This window comes from Athene cunicularia (assembly GCF_003259725.1).
Source record: "Athene cunicularia isolate RWA chromosome 1 unlocalized genomic scaffold, athCun1 chr1_part1, whole genome shotgun sequence".
Taxonomy (NCBI): Eukaryota; Metazoa; Chordata; class Aves; order Strigiformes; family Strigidae; genus Athene; species Athene cunicularia.
In genome coordinates this window covers 66,070,984-66,088,641 of record NW_020799091.1, presented here as the reverse complement: position 1 = coordinate 66,088,641, position 17,658 = coordinate 66,070,984, and the positions used below count along the sequence as shown (strand labels likewise).

At 36.5% G+C, this 17,658-nt stretch overlaps 1 protein-coding gene across 1 annotated transcript in view; it reads left to right on the top strand.

The window, feature by feature from the left end:
• Positions 1 to 17,658, top strand: part of NCK2 (NCK adaptor protein 2) — a 68,083-nt gene that overhangs the window by 33,059 nt on the left and 17,366 nt on the right. Inside the window, exon 3 of the mRNA XM_026855641.1 lies at positions 2,688 to 2,929. Within this exon, the coding sequence (XP_026711442.1) occupies positions 2,704 to 2,929 (226 nt within the window). The 5' untranslated portion in view covers positions 2,688 to 2,703. The remainder of the gene's footprint in view (positions 1 to 2,687; positions 2,930 to 17,658) is intronic.

Genomic DNA, 17,658 nt, shown 5'->3' with positions numbered 1-17,658 from the left:
CATGCAAGCGATCTGCGTGTGAATTACATTGTTTCTCAGGCAGAGTGGCAGTTTTAAGTGTGGACAATAAACTGGAATTGTAGAAATCGGGTAGCTTGGGACTCACTTTCCTGAGTAAATTTCAGAGGACTGTATAGTTGATGTCGTCATCCCTGACATGTGGTCTCTTCCTGTTCTTCTGTCCTTGCACAACACCTTAGAGAAACACTTGGTGACTTACAACAGTGACCAATAATTTTTTTTTTTTCCCACAGGAATAGGAAGAGTTTAATAATTTTTCATCAGTCACTAGTCACATATTATACCGAATGTGTTTTTTTATTATTAATATACTGTAATATAGATAGATTACTTTAACTTGCCTGTGTTGTGAAAAGAACCTTTTTTAGAAGTGGAGCCTGTGTGGTGGCAACATCACCCAACTGTGCTGATGGTTTCCTATTTCTTTATATTCTCTGAGTCCCCAGGAATAGTAAGAATTGACCATTTTACAATTGCTGAGATGAAATAAATGGATCTAAATTGGAGAGAGAGATTATATTGACAACACTGGCCTCCAGAACATGCTTGATTGCAATCCCCCTGTGGCTACATCAGCTTATCGACCTGTAGGCTATCTGTCTGTTCTATGTGAGTCAGAAACCAGGGCAGTTTATTGAAGACTGCAGTCCAGAGCTCAGGCTCTCCGATGTGATTGTCAGATGGGATTATAACTTTTTTTTGGGAAAAAAAAAAAGTTTCTTGTAAAACCATCAATTCCACCCACTTAAGTCACAGCCAGTTTGAACTGTAAGGGTTGTGTTTCTTCTCAGTTGTTCAAAACATGGTAACTTCTTTTTTACTTCATCTGGACACTCTCATCTATGCAAACGCATATTTGAATAATGTTTTAATTGTCATATGTTCCTTTGTGTTTTCTAATTGGAAATTTAATATTTAAGACTGTTGATTTTTAGCTTCTCATTTTCAAAAATGTTGTCCTACCTTGGCCATGAGGGGTATCAGTTGCTGGTGCTTTCCAGAGCTTTGCTGTCAAATGGTTTAGCAATCGTAGCTCTACCCTTTATGATGCTCTTCTGGAAATAAAAATGATGATCAGAGGAAGCTATAATAGAGTCCACTGTTGTGTCTTACATTTATAGGTTAACTTTAAACAAGGAAAATACTTCTTTTTCTTTGAAGTAGTAGACTGCTGGGCTGTCTAGCATGTAGATTTCACAGTTTGTACTGTAACTAAAGAAAGTCTGTGTGCATGTGTTTACAGACTGCAGAAGGAACCCTTTGTGACTATAGGTGATACAATTTACATGCTGGAGGTTTAGGGTTTTTTTTAATTACCTTTCTGTCATGTAAACTATTAGGTATCAGAGTTCATAGGGTTGTGGACTGCTAAGAACTAGGCAACAAAGCTGGATCATGTTAAAAAGATCCTTGGGCATTAGTAGCTTGAAGTACTCTGGGACCTGTTTCAACTAATCTGTGATTTAAAGAAAATCTGCAGCTTTTACTTTAAAAAAAAAAAAAATCTGCTACACTGATTTTCAAATATATTCTCACTTCCCACTCTCTCCTGTCCTCCTCCACTTCCCTCTCCCCCAAAAACCTCCAGCAGTGATTAGAAGATTTTAGGTAACTTCTGAGCATTTAGAGGAAAAAATCAACATGTTTTGGTTGGCATTTTAATGTGTTTGAATGTCACTGGTACTGGTATGGGACTTTTCCTTGCACACTATTGTGCTCCCTCACATTGTTCCTGGTAATTACTGGGATGTGTAGGAAAATGTGGAGGCATGCAACTGTCTTTATGCAGCTGACAAACAGCTTTGGAAAAGATGGTTCTTGTTACAGGTAAGTAGAAAAAGGCAACTCATTCAGTCTTAACAGAAGTCTGGATAGGTTTCAGTTAGGGAAGAAATGAAATGCAATTGAGGGAAGCACAGTGGGTACTCTTTTCCACCCTGCTGACTTGTGCCCAGTGCAGGACTGTGGTGAGCTGGGATCTTCCCTGGAGTAAAGGGGGAGCGAAGGCTTCTCCTGAAATGCAGTTTTGTGCTGCCTGCACAAAACAAAGGCTTAGTAAAGACAGTACTCTCTTGATGGCAGGTTTCCCGGCTGAGTTACATTAGTTTTTAAGGTATTTTTAACTTCCTACTAAAAAAAAAAAAAAGATGGATAACTTTGTTTAATTGAAGAAAATTTATAAATAATATGTTGGAATGAGGAAGTAGGACAGAAGAAAATATATTATTGGAATATTGCTATATTTATTTTCTTTTCTCAGAACTGTGAATGCCAGGTGTGGGATAGTTTTCACCACATGCAAAAACTAAATGGGTTTTATAAATTAGCCTCTGTTAATGTATATCTGAATAATATATTCATCTGAATATATCTGTATGTGTATCTGAATAATACATTCAGAGGAAGCATATGTAATATATTAAGACTAGAATTTACTATCATGGTATTGTCATATTTTAGGGGCAGAAAAAAGCAAGAAAGGTCAGTATGACTTCCCTTATTTTTTGAAAGTAGCGTTTCAGTCCACGAGGTTTTACTCTGTATGGCTTTCTCATTTTTTCCTACCCTTTTCTTGTTTATTTCAGAAGAACTTGAAGAAAAAAAAATTGTGTAAGAATTACATGATATAATTTACTGATGAGCATGTTTTAATATTTTTGCTGCAGAAGGACTCCATGAAAGATGACAGAAGAAGTTATTGTTATTGCAAAGTGGGATTACACTGCACAGCAGGACCAAGAACTTGACATCAAGAAAAATGAGCGTCTTTGGCTATTAGATGATTCCAAGACGTGGTGGAGGGTAAGAAACGCGGCCAACAAAACGGGATATGTGCCATCAAATTATGTGGAGCGAAAAAACAGCTTGAAGAAAGGTTCTCTGGTTAAAAATCTAAAAGACACATTGGGTAAGTCCTTTTGTATTTTGGAAGAGTTTAGTAGACTTGATGGGTTTCAGATTGGGAATGTAGTGCGCATAAAAATATTTTAACATGCTTGTTTGGATTTTCTTAATCCTTTGTTTGAGGTGACATGGTGGATGATTGAGGGAGGGAGGGAGAGAGTGGGGGTGGGGGGCGAATCATGTGGAAAAATCTAACAGGTTTTCTCACATTGCATCCAGGAGAATAAGATGTTATTTTTGTTCCAGTTTGTCAGAGGTTGTGTATTTTCAGTGGCTGTAGAACTGTGTTTTCATTGTGATATAAACTACCGAATCTTCTCCTCTCATGCCAAGTTCTCTCACACAGAAATAGAAGGATATAAACTGGATTGTTCAGCATAGCTATCGTAGCAAAGCCAAATCACTCTATGAATGGGATTATATGATGTGTCTGTGTGCAATGTCAGGGGTTAAGTTTCTGTGGTCTGAGATGTTCCTTCTGCTTCCAAGTCCTTAAAATGTACTCTGTTTTATAGTTGAGTATAAATTCTTCACAACAGTGTGTCATACATATAAAATAATACACCTTTGAAAAATTTTCAGTGTGGTTTGAAGAAATATATTTGGAAGTCAGGTGAATTTTTTTTCTTTATATTTGCAATGATGTTTAATGACTGATTAAATTATTAAAAAATAAAGGGCTTTCCATGTGGCTAGAAAAGGTTAAACATACCAACAAGTGATTGTTTTATATAGAGGCCAAAAAAAAAACCCTACTAGGATGTAATGAATAAAACAAACAGATATGCACCTGGAGGTGTGTCGAGGTTATTTTCCACTTGTGTTTTGTTTTTTGCCTGTGTTTTGTGAAGTCTTATGTAGGGAGCACTTAATGTGTTGCGGTTAGCAGTAGAAAATACTGACTCTTCACAGAAAAATTAGAATTTGGGATTGGAATTGTTAGAAAGCAAAAAAGTTTACTTAAAAATAACACGACAGTGGTAGCTCACATAGGTTTATGACAGGTGTCCTGTGCTAGTGTTGTGTCTAACAGGTTAGGTTTCTTGGTCACTACTTCATTAGTCCTCCATTGCTGAGCTGCCGTAAAGTAAGTGGAAACTGAGGACTACAGGATGGGTGGCAGGCAAATGAGATTATCACAGTATTTACCACGGTAATATTTAAAACCATAGGCCTTTCTACAGATACTCTTGGAATATACATTACAGTGCTAGTAAATGTGATTATGCCTTTTCAAAGATTTGTGTAAAAAATAACCTCCAACATCAATTAACTAGTTAAAATCAAAATCCCAGTTGTGACTTTAAGCACCTTATATATGGATTTATGTTGTTTTAAAAAAATGTTTTGTCTAAGAGCTACTTTATGAAAGGATTGTGTTTCTGTTGTGATAATACATCAAGTGTTTGTGTAAAATGTGAACAGTATTTATTTAATGTAAATAAACGCATTTTTATTTATATCCATCAGAAATGTGTTTAAGTGAAAGGACAGAGACATGTCCCAGCATATATGCTTGTTTACCTCCTTGATCATAACAAATCTGCATGCTGCAGGTATCTTCGCTTCACTGTGTGGTGACTGATGAAATGGTGTAAGAACAAAGCTTGGTGATTCCACGGATGAGCTAGTGTCGCAGCTTCCAAACCTCTGCCCTTTGCACCCATATACATAGATTTTTAAGCTCTGAAGGACCGCTGTTACAATCTACTGATTCTCCTGTAACTTTTCTAATAGTTTTCTCTCTGTGTTGTTGAGCTGAGGCAGAAAATACCATGTGGTAGAGCTTGGCCTTTTCTCTTGCACTGACCACATGTACCTGCTGAGCATACATCCTGTGAGAGTAAGAAGCTTCCTAAGCCATACCTAAACCTCAGCCAATTGGCTCAGGCTCTTCTTAACACACCCCAAAAAAAGTTAGTCCTTAAACTATAAAAAAGAATACTTTTAAGAGCTGTAAATGGCTTAGCATAACGGAACTTATGTCTGTGCTGTGCACCACATAGATGTACAATTTTCTTTTTACCTTTCCTGAATTGGAGTCCTCAGCTAAACTATAGTCTTTAAGCCTGGCTTGTCTTCCTGTACAGTAATTTCCCATTCAGAACAAGGAGAGCATGTGTCCTTCCTTCCATCAAGAATGCTTTTTTTTTTTTTTAAACAAAGACTTGAAAATTGCAAGGCTGATGCTAGGATCTAGTCAAAGAGCTTTTGAAAGTTTTGCTGCACTCAGTGAAACAGTTTAAGTTCTTCATATAGAAATATGTCTCATGTCTCAACAAACATGCTTCTAAGATCACAAGAAAATTTTCATTAAAATACTCGCTAACCCCGCACAGATGGGAACGGCAGTCATAAGTATTAGTCCTTAAACTAAATCTGTTTCTAACTTTGATCTTAAAGCTATTACCAAAATATCAGGTACTGAACTAAAAGGAAAAAAAAAGTCATTTAATAATCAGTCAGTAATGAATCCTAAATCCTTGAAATCTCAGGACGGAAACAGCTGCTCCCAGTGAGAAGGCTAGTAGGCTTTCTAGAGGGACTCTGATGTACCTGGACCCACCTTTCATACTTGCGCCACTCCAGCAAATGGTTGTTCCCATGGAGATTTTTTCCCTACCTCTTCCTTAATCAATTACATTTCCTGGATCAAACATATTTCATCTGAAAGCATTGCCCAAATGATGTAGTGTGTTGTCTGTGTGATTGCTCGTAGCTACCTGCCACTCTTATGCTTATCCACAGTAATTACCAGTGGTTGATTTATACTTACTTCCAGATATTCAGTAAATATGAAAAGTGCCAGCTATAGTTCAAATTGTGGAAGACCCCATAAAAGCTATTACTGTTTAATTAATAGTCCCCATAGCTGGCTGTTGAAGTTGTATCATCTAAATAGTTCTTAATCGAAGGAGTCTGCATTCTAATGAAAGTTTATGCCACCAGTTAATACATCGGTGTCTCCTACATAAAAAACCAAATGCGCCACAGTAAAGGCTTACTACCTTTACGAAGTTGCCTTTACCAGGGAAACTTCTAATATCATCAGAGAGTGAAGTCATGCCTGTTTGAAGCTGAAAACTAATTTTCCTGGAACTGTGTTGACTATCATTAATTGAATCTCAGCCTTAGAATACTTTATTAATAGAATCCCATCAGCTTTATCGTTGTTTGGCTTGGGGTTGGTAGAGGTTTAATGGCCATGTGGTTACCTAGAACACACAGCTTGATGGTTTAAAACATCAGCCTGTTGTCAGAAAAGGATTCTGGAATTTCCAATATATCAGCATTTTTGGAAAAGAATATCCGCAAATAAAATGTGTTTAGAGCCAGCTCTTTTAAATGTGTCGGGTGCATATTAAAATGCCAATTAACACTTCTTTAGCATATGTTCATTAAATCAGTTACTGGTGGACTGAAAAACAGCTCACCTCAAATCAGATGACTCCCAGTAATTTCTGAAGAGATACTTTTGGTTCATCCTGTATCTTTTTACAAAACAGTATCCATTTCTAAACCATTCACTCTTGTCTCTCCCCTTCTGAGGACTTACTCTGTTTTACTGTATCTTGTCCTGTCATCAGGAAATTTTTTAGAAAACTTTTAGTTTTCCTTAAGAGACTTGGAGACATTTTGAGACTTGTAACTTTTCTGTTGATGACTGTCTTTTTATCATTTTTCTGTTTGATATGCATTACTTATGTGTTCTTAAATCTCTTTTTGACTGAACTGTAGTGGATACTTAGCTACAATGGCCCAGTTTTAATTATGGAAATGTGGTGTATAGGCCACCTATTAAGTATTTTAAATGATTCATCTTCTCATTCCCTTTTTTTGTCTTAACTGAGTGATACTGCGAGTAGAAAGTTAATGGCAATTTAGCCATTTCAAATTACTGTCTTCTGTTTGCTCATATTGAATGAAATCTGGTAATTATTACTATTCTTAAGGCAAAATCCAACTTCTAGGCCTGTGATTAAAATTTCATCTTCATTCATTATAATGAAGTTTAAAATAGTTTCCTTGTACAGTATTTCTTCGGTGGGGAGGGTATTTTTTATACATTTTGATTAAGTCTTACTAAGCAAGAGACCTCCAGCATGCATTTTCCAAACTGCAGTTTTCTGTAGTATAATTCTTCCCATGCACTGGGGGTGGGAAAGAATTCCCATACCCATTTGGATGGAGTGGCTGTTTGCCAGCACCACCCAAAGCTGCCTCTGAGTGTGGCTCCACTGGTTTCACCTTCTGCAGCAATGATGATCTATGCTTGCTGGCTCATGTTTGTCACACTGAACAGAAACCTTATTTGAAGGAAGCAAAAATAATTAAGTCAGTTGTTTGTGTAAGCAAAACAAAACTTCTGCATTTTTTCCATCCCTTTGCAAGTCACTTTCCTGGCAACTGCACAACTCTCCAGGCAGCAGTGTGCCATGGGTGACTGATGCGTATGATCCAGCAGCATGGTGCCATTTTCATGAGAATTCATGATTTTCTGAATGTTACTGCTTTTGCTTCACAACCAGCACTGCATAATAGGGATTTCAAAGGTGTCTGGTCTTGCTCCCTTTAGTGAACAACCACATAAGAAACCTTGAAGACATTTCCACTTGGTTCTTGGTGTGGGTTTTTGAACAGATGCCTAGCAAAAGAAAGAAGGGTTATTAAAAGGTATTGAAAGGGAGATTGGACACCAAGAATACTGGAGATATGTTTTCAAAAATGTGTAGGAACAATAGAAACACTAGACGTGAGTGTTGGCAATGATGGCAAATAACAGTAATCTTAAAAACATTTCACAGAGAAGTTTAGGTTGCACGAGAGGCCCTTCAAATGACTTCTTTATTAAGCTTATGTAAGTCAGCAAAACATTTCAGTTAATTTCTTAGTCTTAATTCACTCAGCATGCCAAATTTTCACATGGAAATAAAAATTGCCAAGTGAGATGTAAAGTACAGAAACCCGTCCTTACTTGCATCAATGTGCCTAGTATGTTATTTCAGAAGTGTCGTGAGCGTCCAGGAATATTTCCTGTGTTTGTCAGCCTCCACAGTGTCTACCTGGAACAATCTGTAGATCTGTGCAGCAGTTCCTGAGGGCTATGTATGCTGTCGCTTCCAGGAAACGAGGGTTTTACACCTCTCCCCTTCTCCCCTGGTTATTTTTATTTATTTATACAAAAAAAGGTTTTTTTCACCTTTATAACTTGACATTTTCCTACCTGAGGGCTACCATCTTCACCATGTCTTTCTGGAAATTGCTATGGAAGTTAGCTTTTCATTAGTCAGTCACTGTTTAGTAACAAACAGAAATAGGGGACAGGTCATTTTTTAATGCAGTGCAACAATGTTGGCAAACATTGTTGGTTAAAAAGTTTGGTGTTCTTCCTTTTTAGATGCAAATACTTCAACTCAAATTTAAATTATTGCCATCATAGTTCTGCATAGCATGGTTATGAAACCTCATGCCCTGGGTAGGTCATCAACCTTTTAACTTCTCGTGTGTGGGCTAGTGGTCTTAATTTTTTGTTTTGTTTTTGAGGATTTTTTTTCTTTTTAAAAATATTTTAGCTGCCCAATTTCAATAGTTCCGATGTGGTATGTCTAGTAGGCTTAATTGTACCAGGTGGTATTTTGACATTCATCACATCGCTTCTAAATCTTGTCCTGAGTACTGAAATTTGATTACTACTTAAGTCTTTCACTAGTGAAAATTACTTCTGTTACTCTAGTTGTTGTGGTTTTTAATTGAACTTTTCCCAGTTCTTCAGCACTATTTTTTTAAAGTGTAAAGTGAGAAGCATACACAGTATAGTGTAGCTATAAATTCAGTCTTCAGTACTCTTTGCTTGATGAATTTGTGTTTGTGTATCAGCGAACTGCCTTAGCCATATTAGCTGCAAGATCACAGAAAACACATTAAATCACTAGTGTGGCCAAGTACTAGTTTGAAAATATTTCTGTTGGTTCTTAATTAGTTGTCTTCAATTTTAGTATTTTCTGGACACCATGTGGGTGTAAAATTTACTATAGAATGAGAGAGTGGTGGAAATAAGAATAAATATGGTATCATGGTATAGTAAGTACGCTGTTGTATAGCCTCTTAAGCATTGTAGAGCTCCTGTTAATAAAAACAGAGCTGCTTGATAAGACAAGTAGAAGTTATTTTAATCTCTTTAAAACTTGAGTTCCAAAGGCTGTTTGACTTCCTTGTCACAGATCTGTAAGAAATTCTGGTCTTTCTACTCAACATCTCTAGTTGAAATTAGCAGTAAAATACCCTTATAGGAATTCAATACGAATAAAAGTATTTTCCCTGTTTGACTTTGTTGCTTTGAAGCTTTCTAGCTTGTCAGAAAATGAGAGCATGGCAGTAGTGGCATGTCTGTTGTGACTCTTGGAGGACTGGATGAGGGTAAATCATCTGTATTGGCACTTTTAAGCAGTCTGTATACAGGAATTTAAGCTCATCTTTATAGAGAGGAAGTAGATGAAATTTTTTTATGCAGCACAAATTGTTGCTCAGTTTCCTAGAATCTGTATGTTGAAATAGCTTATTCCATGGTTCAGTTTGTTCAGAAAAAGCACTTTCTCTGTGCTCCATCGTGCTTTTTAGCTGCATTGCTCAAAATAAGCATGTTTGTGGAAGAGGGTGGCAACAGTGGTGACTCTTAATGGATGGTGAAATTGAGGGACATGGTTTTATGGTAGTGACAGAAGCTGATAGGAACTCTGTTTGGGTGTGGTGACTTTAGTAGTTTGGGGAAGAAAAAAAAAAAGCTGGAACAATTGCATTTCTTCCATCTTCACAGTAATAATAGATCAGTCTGGTTGCTGATCGTTAGATTACTGTCATTAGATGCTGAGAAGGGAGAAATGGGAGGTGTTCACTATGATTTCAAAACACAGGGAAGACATTTCTTCCATTCCCATGTAGAGCACGTGGAGTTAGGAGCTGGCAGTGCTGATAGCACTGGTGTGGTAGGAGATGATTTGTATAATAAGGAATTCAAATGCTTTACTACTTTCTGGAAACATATCTGCCTCAGGGTTATCATCAAAACCTAGACTTAAGTGGCTATTTTCAGTTCATTGATTGTCTTTAAAGATCTAGAGACATAATAGCAGTAGCTCTGCATATGCAAAATGGTACAAGAAGATACTGCTGACATGGTAGGATCTACTATCTTACTGTCAGTTTTATATATATACACACATAATGGCAGAAGAATATATTAATTTTGAATTAGTGTTACTATTATGCATGTTAGAATAGTAACACAAAATGCAAAACAAATTCACACATTTATGGTTATGGACCTGTTGTACTCTTGTAAAAATTTAAATAAATTTATGCATATCAACTATGTCCAGAGAAAGCAATTTTAAAGGAGTTTAGCACAAATTCTCCATGGAACTAAAATCAGACTTTCTAAGAAATACTGTGTTAAGATTTCTAATGGAACATGTGCTTAAGAAGGAAAAAAATCTGAAATGGCAGAGCAGACTAATGCAAAAAAAACCCAGACCCCAGAACAAAACAAAACACAAACTTCATGGTGTTTTGTTACCTGCAGCAAAAAGACTTGAAAGCAAAGAAAATTGGTAAATGTGCAGGAGAACTCAAGGTAGAGAGTAATGCTTCTTTTACTGCTTGATGAAAGACTTTCTCTGCTGGATGTATGCATCAGGCCCTTGATCTGATCCGAGGTTTTTGAAAAGCCAAAAGCAGCAGTAAAAGCAGAACCTGCAGCTTGTTGCAGTGCCCCTGAGCTCCAGTGCTAGCTGGTGGTGGGAGCAGAAGTTTGCACTTTTTTCAGTTTACGTTGCATGTATTATATTCTGCTGAAAGTTTGTCTTCTGTGAATAATTTATTAGGGTGGATTATTTAAAGGATTTTCTGCTTCAAGAGTTTGAAACAAACATATAATGGAAACCATGATGTGTCCTACCTTTCAGCAGATTTTTCTAATGTTACAGTAGAATGTTGCAAGGCTGAAGGCGTAGAGAAATCTCGCTGGTTTTAGTCCATGTTGAGAGAATAAATTTGTTCTTTGTATTGTATTAGAAGCTTTGTGTAATAGATACTTCTCTCCCCCCACTCCCCATGCAGAGTGTGTGAGTGCTTGGAGGTACAATTTGACATTTACAGATTGCAGAACGAACCTTTATTTTAGTCATAATTATGTTCTGAAAAGATAAAAGGATTGCCTTAGCTCAATGTGGCTTCGTGTACTGGTGTCTTTGGTGGTATTACTTCCCTCAGCTGTTGCCTCGAGGACCCTTGGTTTTGCCCCTCTCTGAGCCAGTTATGTTTCAACATGTAATCATGTTTGGCCTTAGAGCAAGCCTAAAAATTAGTTCCCAAGGTACTTACATTGTTCCCTATTAAGGAGTCACCCCCATTGCCAGCAGCTCTTCCTACACCCTGTTCCAGCTGTAGAGGCAGAGCCTTTTGCTCTCTTAGCATTAAAAGTTTGTCTGAACCCTCAACTCTCTTGATGTTTCATTATTTCCATAGAATAAAATCCTGTAAGCAATCTGCTAATTATGTCTCTTCTGAGACAGTGAAAACAGAGTATGGTGGGTTTTGGTTTTTTTTTTTTCAAGTAGTTTTTTGTACTGGATTTCTTGCCTTGTGTTCTCTTCTGTTCTCCTTTCCCTCAGGTTCCTGGGAGGACCGATATCCGCTGGAGCAGTGGAACTGGGGCCATAGTGTGGGTCTCCGCACTGCTCTCTGCTGCCTGGGTTGGACCCTTCCCATAAGCATGTGCTTATGGGGGGATGGGGTGACCACAGTTCTTCAGAAAATGTGGTCTCTGTGTACTGTCCTCTCCTTTAGCTTCACGTCCTAGTGCATGGACATGGTATCAGAGAAGAAACAGTTGACAGTATTTGATTTTGAAGTTTTGTTTGGTATGTATAGCTGGGTCACCCTTCTAAAGACCAAACTAAGATGGCTGGCAAAAATCAATAGCCTGTGTATGTACTCTTGGGGACACCATTTTCTGAAGAATTCCAGTGACTCAAAGGACAAGTGATTTTTCTACATTGAAGTAACTGCAGCTGCTCTTTCTACCATTTTAGCATCATTGGGGAGTTCTTCTCACTTAGATGTGGGTATTTCCTTCAATATGCATCCCTAAATAATTATTTCAGTATTACTGGGTATCTCTTATTGAGGCCTTGGGCTGTCTTAACATTTTAATCTTACAAGGTCTTTTGGAATATTAATTTGCTTCTTTTTCCCTGTGTGGTCCCACTGCTTTCTGTTTCTCAGATTTTTTGAAGACCTGAACAACAGGTGGATATTCTGTGACATGTTTTCATATCATGCAAACAAAATTTCTATATTATCATTCATGCAAAAAAAAAAAAAAAAAGGTCTTTGTCTTAGAATGTACAAGAGGAGATTTCCTTCCTTTCTCTGAGTCTCAATAATGTTTGGCTTTGTTTTGTGGAGTGCGTCCATAAAGCAGGAATCAAGAGGTGTGCAATGTATACAGACAGACTGCATAAACATGCTGTGTGAGAGAAAATGCCCACCACCACTGTTGTTTTTAAGGAGGGTTCCAGTGGCAGAGATGGCTTTCTTTGAGAGTCACTTCAGCGGTAAACATGGTTGTTTACTGACAAGTAGTTTTTGTGGTCTCAGCAAACGGATTTGGACAGACACTGCTCTTAAAGTGAATGGGTGGTCAGGTTGGCTACGTGGATGTTCAGGGGTGATCTTTTAACTAGGTGACTATTTGTGGCTGTATTTTCTACCAGAACAATTGATTTATGTCTTTGTCTGTAGACCTTTCTAAACTATACATAATGATTGCCATCATTCCTGTTTAGCAGTCTTTGGAACCTTGTAAATGAAAGAAAATGGAAAGTAAAAGAAAAAAAGAGGGAAACTGTATTCGGATGTAGCCAAAATGCTGTTGTTCTTGTATGTAGGCTCTACCAATTTACAAACCTGTAAGATACTTTTTAATTGTTCATTCAGGAAGCTGTTCTCCAGAACAGGAGCTAAATTTACTACTATATTATTTACTAATTCATTCCTGAGTTTTAATCTAGAGAATAAATTGTTTTAGTTTGTAAGTTGTGGGGTTTTACATTGGCTGTGAGGGCCAAACCTCAGAGGAGACAGGCTGTTTTGTAAGCAAGCCATCCTCTGTTGCTTCCACTTCAGTGACAGGGAGTCTGGTTTTGCATATGTAGTTGCAAATAACCTGAGAGCCCTCGATTAATGAAGCTATGGGCATTGCAATTCAGGAGAGGAAGTTAGTAAAGAAAAGGTGGTATTTACTTTGCTTTCCTTTCCTAAAAGAACATTTGAATGAAGTTGCAGTGTCTATGACAGGCTTCCAAGGAGTTCTGAGGTTTAAAAAGAAAAAAGTAATAAACACTTTGGATTTTCTTGTAACATTATATTTAATGTTTGAAAACATTAGTATGTATAGCATTGTCATTCTGACCTTACAATAGAATTACTAAGGCTTTACACCATGCTTGGTGTTGGTATGGGTCAACTGGAATAAAACACTATAACCTCAAAATGTAACTGACCATGTTATATTCAGGGGGGACTATCTTGAGCTTTTTGATGCTGATTGTCCTTTAGAGTCAGTATTTGTATCATTGTCCTCTAATGCATTTCTTTGAGTTGAGGTGCTGTGTAATTACTGCTTAGTAATTTATCTGTTCATGTACAGAATTGAGAGCAAATTTGAGCAAACAAGTGAAAAGACCAAGTTAGTGCTATAATTGCCCATATACAAAATGGAATTATTCCATCTCAGTTATCTTGAAGAGTCTTTAAACCAGAGGGTCATCATCTTGCATTTGGGGTAGTCCACTTTGTACTTGCTCTATTTATTTTTTAAAAAATAAAAAAATGAGTGGCTTCCTGTTAGCAAGTTGGATTTGTATCCTGAGCTGTCCCTTACACCTCTCTTACTTCATATGAATGTGAGGTGTCTTTCCATCAAATGCTAGAGGAGGAAAGGGAACATAAGCTGTTGCGTACTTACTGAGGGACAGGAGCATCTATTAGAGTAGACAGTTTGGAGCACCTCATGCATATTAGAGATTTCTTTGTCAATATTCTGTAAGTGTTTGTGAGGGAGAGGCAAAGCACAGTGTATAGCTTTCCTTCTGTACATCAAGGGAACAGAAAGCACTGGTAAGTCCTACAGGGTTACTGTGCCTTCTCTCCATACCTTACAGATCTGTTCTTAGACTGATAGGGCTGCCTTAGGTTTAAGGTAGTCCTGTTTGTTTTTTTTTTCTTATCAGGGCATCCTACAAAATCAAGACAGCATCATTAATAAATTACAAAGTAGATTGAAATATCTTTTTATTATCTCTGTTTGAAAGCAAAGGCTAAGTATTTAAAGCAAGCTGTCTTCAATTTAAATTTGTAGACAGAAATTGGAACCATAGATGTTGAGAAACCCCCATCATTTTATATGCCTTCTATTTTGAGACTGACACAGCTGTTTTTCTATTCCGCAGAGGATTTAAAATTCAAGGCCATTTTAAATTTGCCTAGTAAGACTTCATCTGCTTCACTCACACGAGGAAGTTGATGGAAGCCTTTGGACCATGTGTTAGATGCCTTTGGAAAACTCTGTTCACATACATCCCTGTATTACATCTTTTGTTTTAACCTCTTTGTCTAAAGTGCTCTGGATACAGGAAACTCATTATCTGGAATTTGAACATAGTTTTCCTGGTAACAGATAAGCATGTTTAACACAGTTTAAATTACAAAAATTAAGTAGGTTTTTTTAGTACAGTTGTTGAGTTGGTTTCTTTATGGAAGCCGACATACCAAATAGTGATTGACGTATGGGAAAGTTTGACACTACTTTTTCCTGTATTTGAAAAACACAGTGGTAAAGCAGCCTGGTTGTCGAAATGTCAGAATTTCACTTTGACATTTAAAGAAGAGTTTCCATTTTCTGATTTGTTCTAGTGTGGCTTTTTTGATATTGAGCTTCTTGAAGATACAAAAAGTCATTAATAGAGATTGTAAGGTTTCATTTCTGTATCACAAATGCAGTTGAAGATTTCTGGCATTTGTAGTAGTGTCCTTTAAAGAGTGCTGTTGATTGGAGGTGTTGCTTCTAAAATACTGACTATCCCATATGGATCTTGGCCTTTGAATGTTCACTTGGAAACTGGACATGTGGGTGGAAGGGGAGGAGGTGTGGGAGGTTGCAGACTGAAAATGTGCAGAAATGCTTGTTTTTTCTTTCTCTGTAACAGAAAAAAATCTTCCATCTGCTTAATTCTTTTTTAATAAAGAAGCGAAGACAAGTTAATTTAATAATAATAATAATAATAATAATAATAATAATAATAAATATAAAGCTAAATTAATGCCTGATCTGGATGTTCTACCTATCAAGAAGTTAGGTGTTTATCTCTGTATTGGGGGAATGAATTACTTTATTTACATAGTTTAATGGTTTTTTTCTTAAGAATTTTCTGAAAAGTTAATTACTTCTCTTAACACAATTTTTTTTTGTTCTAAAAAACACTGTGCACTTTGCATACTTATTAACTGTATGCATTAATATGCAATATAATTCAGAGCCTTAGTATTAGATTAATAACTTGGTAAGCAGAAAAGGATATTTTTTTAACTGCATATGTGTGAAGCCAGATGAAATTGCAATTCTATTAAAACGCACAAAAGAAATAATGATTTTAAGTATCCTAAATAAAAATTAGCCAAAATGTTGAATAAATGTTACTTCTAAATAAAAATGGGTCTCGGCAACTTGCTTGTTTGTACTGCATCTAACACAAAATACTTGATTAGTAAATTGAATTACAATTTCTAGTAACCTTGTCTTTTAGAACTAGGAGAGCTGTTCTGTAAAATTTGGTTTTATATTTGGGGAACGAAAACATTTCTATCTCAGCTGAAATTGATTTCTTAACTTTTTATGTAAGTCCTTAACCAGAAATGATTTTTACAATACTTTTCTAACTCTTTCAGATGTGAGGAGTATTATTTAGTATTTGAACAAGCTCTTGCTCTAGGTATTCATACTGGGAGTTCTCCCAGCTCATTTGTTTGACTTCCTTAAATTTATCAGCCTCAAACTTGTTTTGCTTGAATGTTTCAGCTGTTTAATGGAAGTTGTCTTAATAGATTATAATAATGTTAACTTTTTCAGCTCTGGAGTGTCTTGTTTCAATTTTAATTATAATGAGTTTATTTTTAAAGAAGAAAAACATTTTTTTTAAAAAATCTGATTAAGATGAAAACATTTTAATAGAAACCATACTGGTCTTTGGCTTCTATGATTTTTTTTTAATTTTTTTTTTTTAACCATAAGGCAAGTATTGTGTAAAGCATTTTAGTCTAGAAGGAGGGTACACAAATTGAGATGCATTAAAATTTGTATGAAAAATTTTACAAGTAACTGCTTTGTTAGTTTTGTTTTTTTTTTTTATTTCAGAGAAGAATGACCACTAATGTAAAGAAATTTCAGTTACTGGGTCATTTGCAATGCTAGTGAAAGATCCTTTTAAAAATTATTTTTCCCCATAAATAAATTTTCAAATATTCATGTTATGCTTAAAACTCATGCTTTGACAGCCTGCGTGAGAGTTGCGGCAGCATGGGTAAGATTTAAGGCATAAGCTGAAGGAACTGTCTCCCAGAATTTTCTCCCTTTCTCCTCCCATTTTCAATACCTTTGTTTTTATATATTAGTTTGATACCGGTTAGCTGCAAACTCCAGTGTTGCAGTTGAGCATTGTGCTGAAAGGTGTTGACATCTAGTGCAAACTGGGAAGTTGGGCAAGAGTGTTATCACATGCAAGGAGGGAAATGCTCAGCCCCACAAACCACAACCCCCACACCACGGCGCTCCTGTTAACCCATCAAAATCAGCCTGGCGTTGTGTTTGTCTCACTAAAATCATGCCAATTAGTCATCTTTTGACTGAACTGTGCATCATGGGTTGATTTTTGAGTACTAACCTGATTGCAGAGCAAGTTGCTTTGGGGAAGGCATGTCTAGTTCTGGCAGCTTGGGGCTCGTGGGGTGCCAGGAGGTGGGAAGGCAGGGATCCTCACTAGCCCTGCCTGCTTTTCCAAGTGGGCAGAGCATCATGTTTCTGTTTCTGAGGATTTAACAAATAAAAAATCTACAAAATGTAGTTTAGAGACATAAAAATTAAATACACCAATTTTTATCCACCTTTGGTTTTGACTGTACATAAGTGTGCTTCTAATTCAGCATTAGTATCAGTTCCTGTATTTTGACTAGGTGATAATTTAGGTTTTTTAATTGAGAAAAAGCTTGTTATATTTGTAAATAGACTATGAAAGAAAGTAGCTGCACGTATTTGATATACTATTAATTCAATATATCTATTTGATGGCCCTTATCATGCTTGAGTTAATTTTTTGCTGATTTACAGCTTTGTAATAATACTTAACTGATGGAAAACTAATTTCAAACATAAAAGATTGAATACATGACACAAAAATCAGTTCTGACTTGTTATGAAATGGAATCTCTTAAGATACGTAAATACAGCAGTAAAAGAAAATATATTAAAAAAGTTGATTTTTCTAATCACCACAGGGAGAGGGCAAGTAATAGCATTACTCAGCAGCATTTCTTCTTATATTTCCAGCTTATATTTAGGGTTAAAACTAGCTACTCCAAAACTGATATAGGATATTTGAAGGACACCAGTTAGTAGAATCT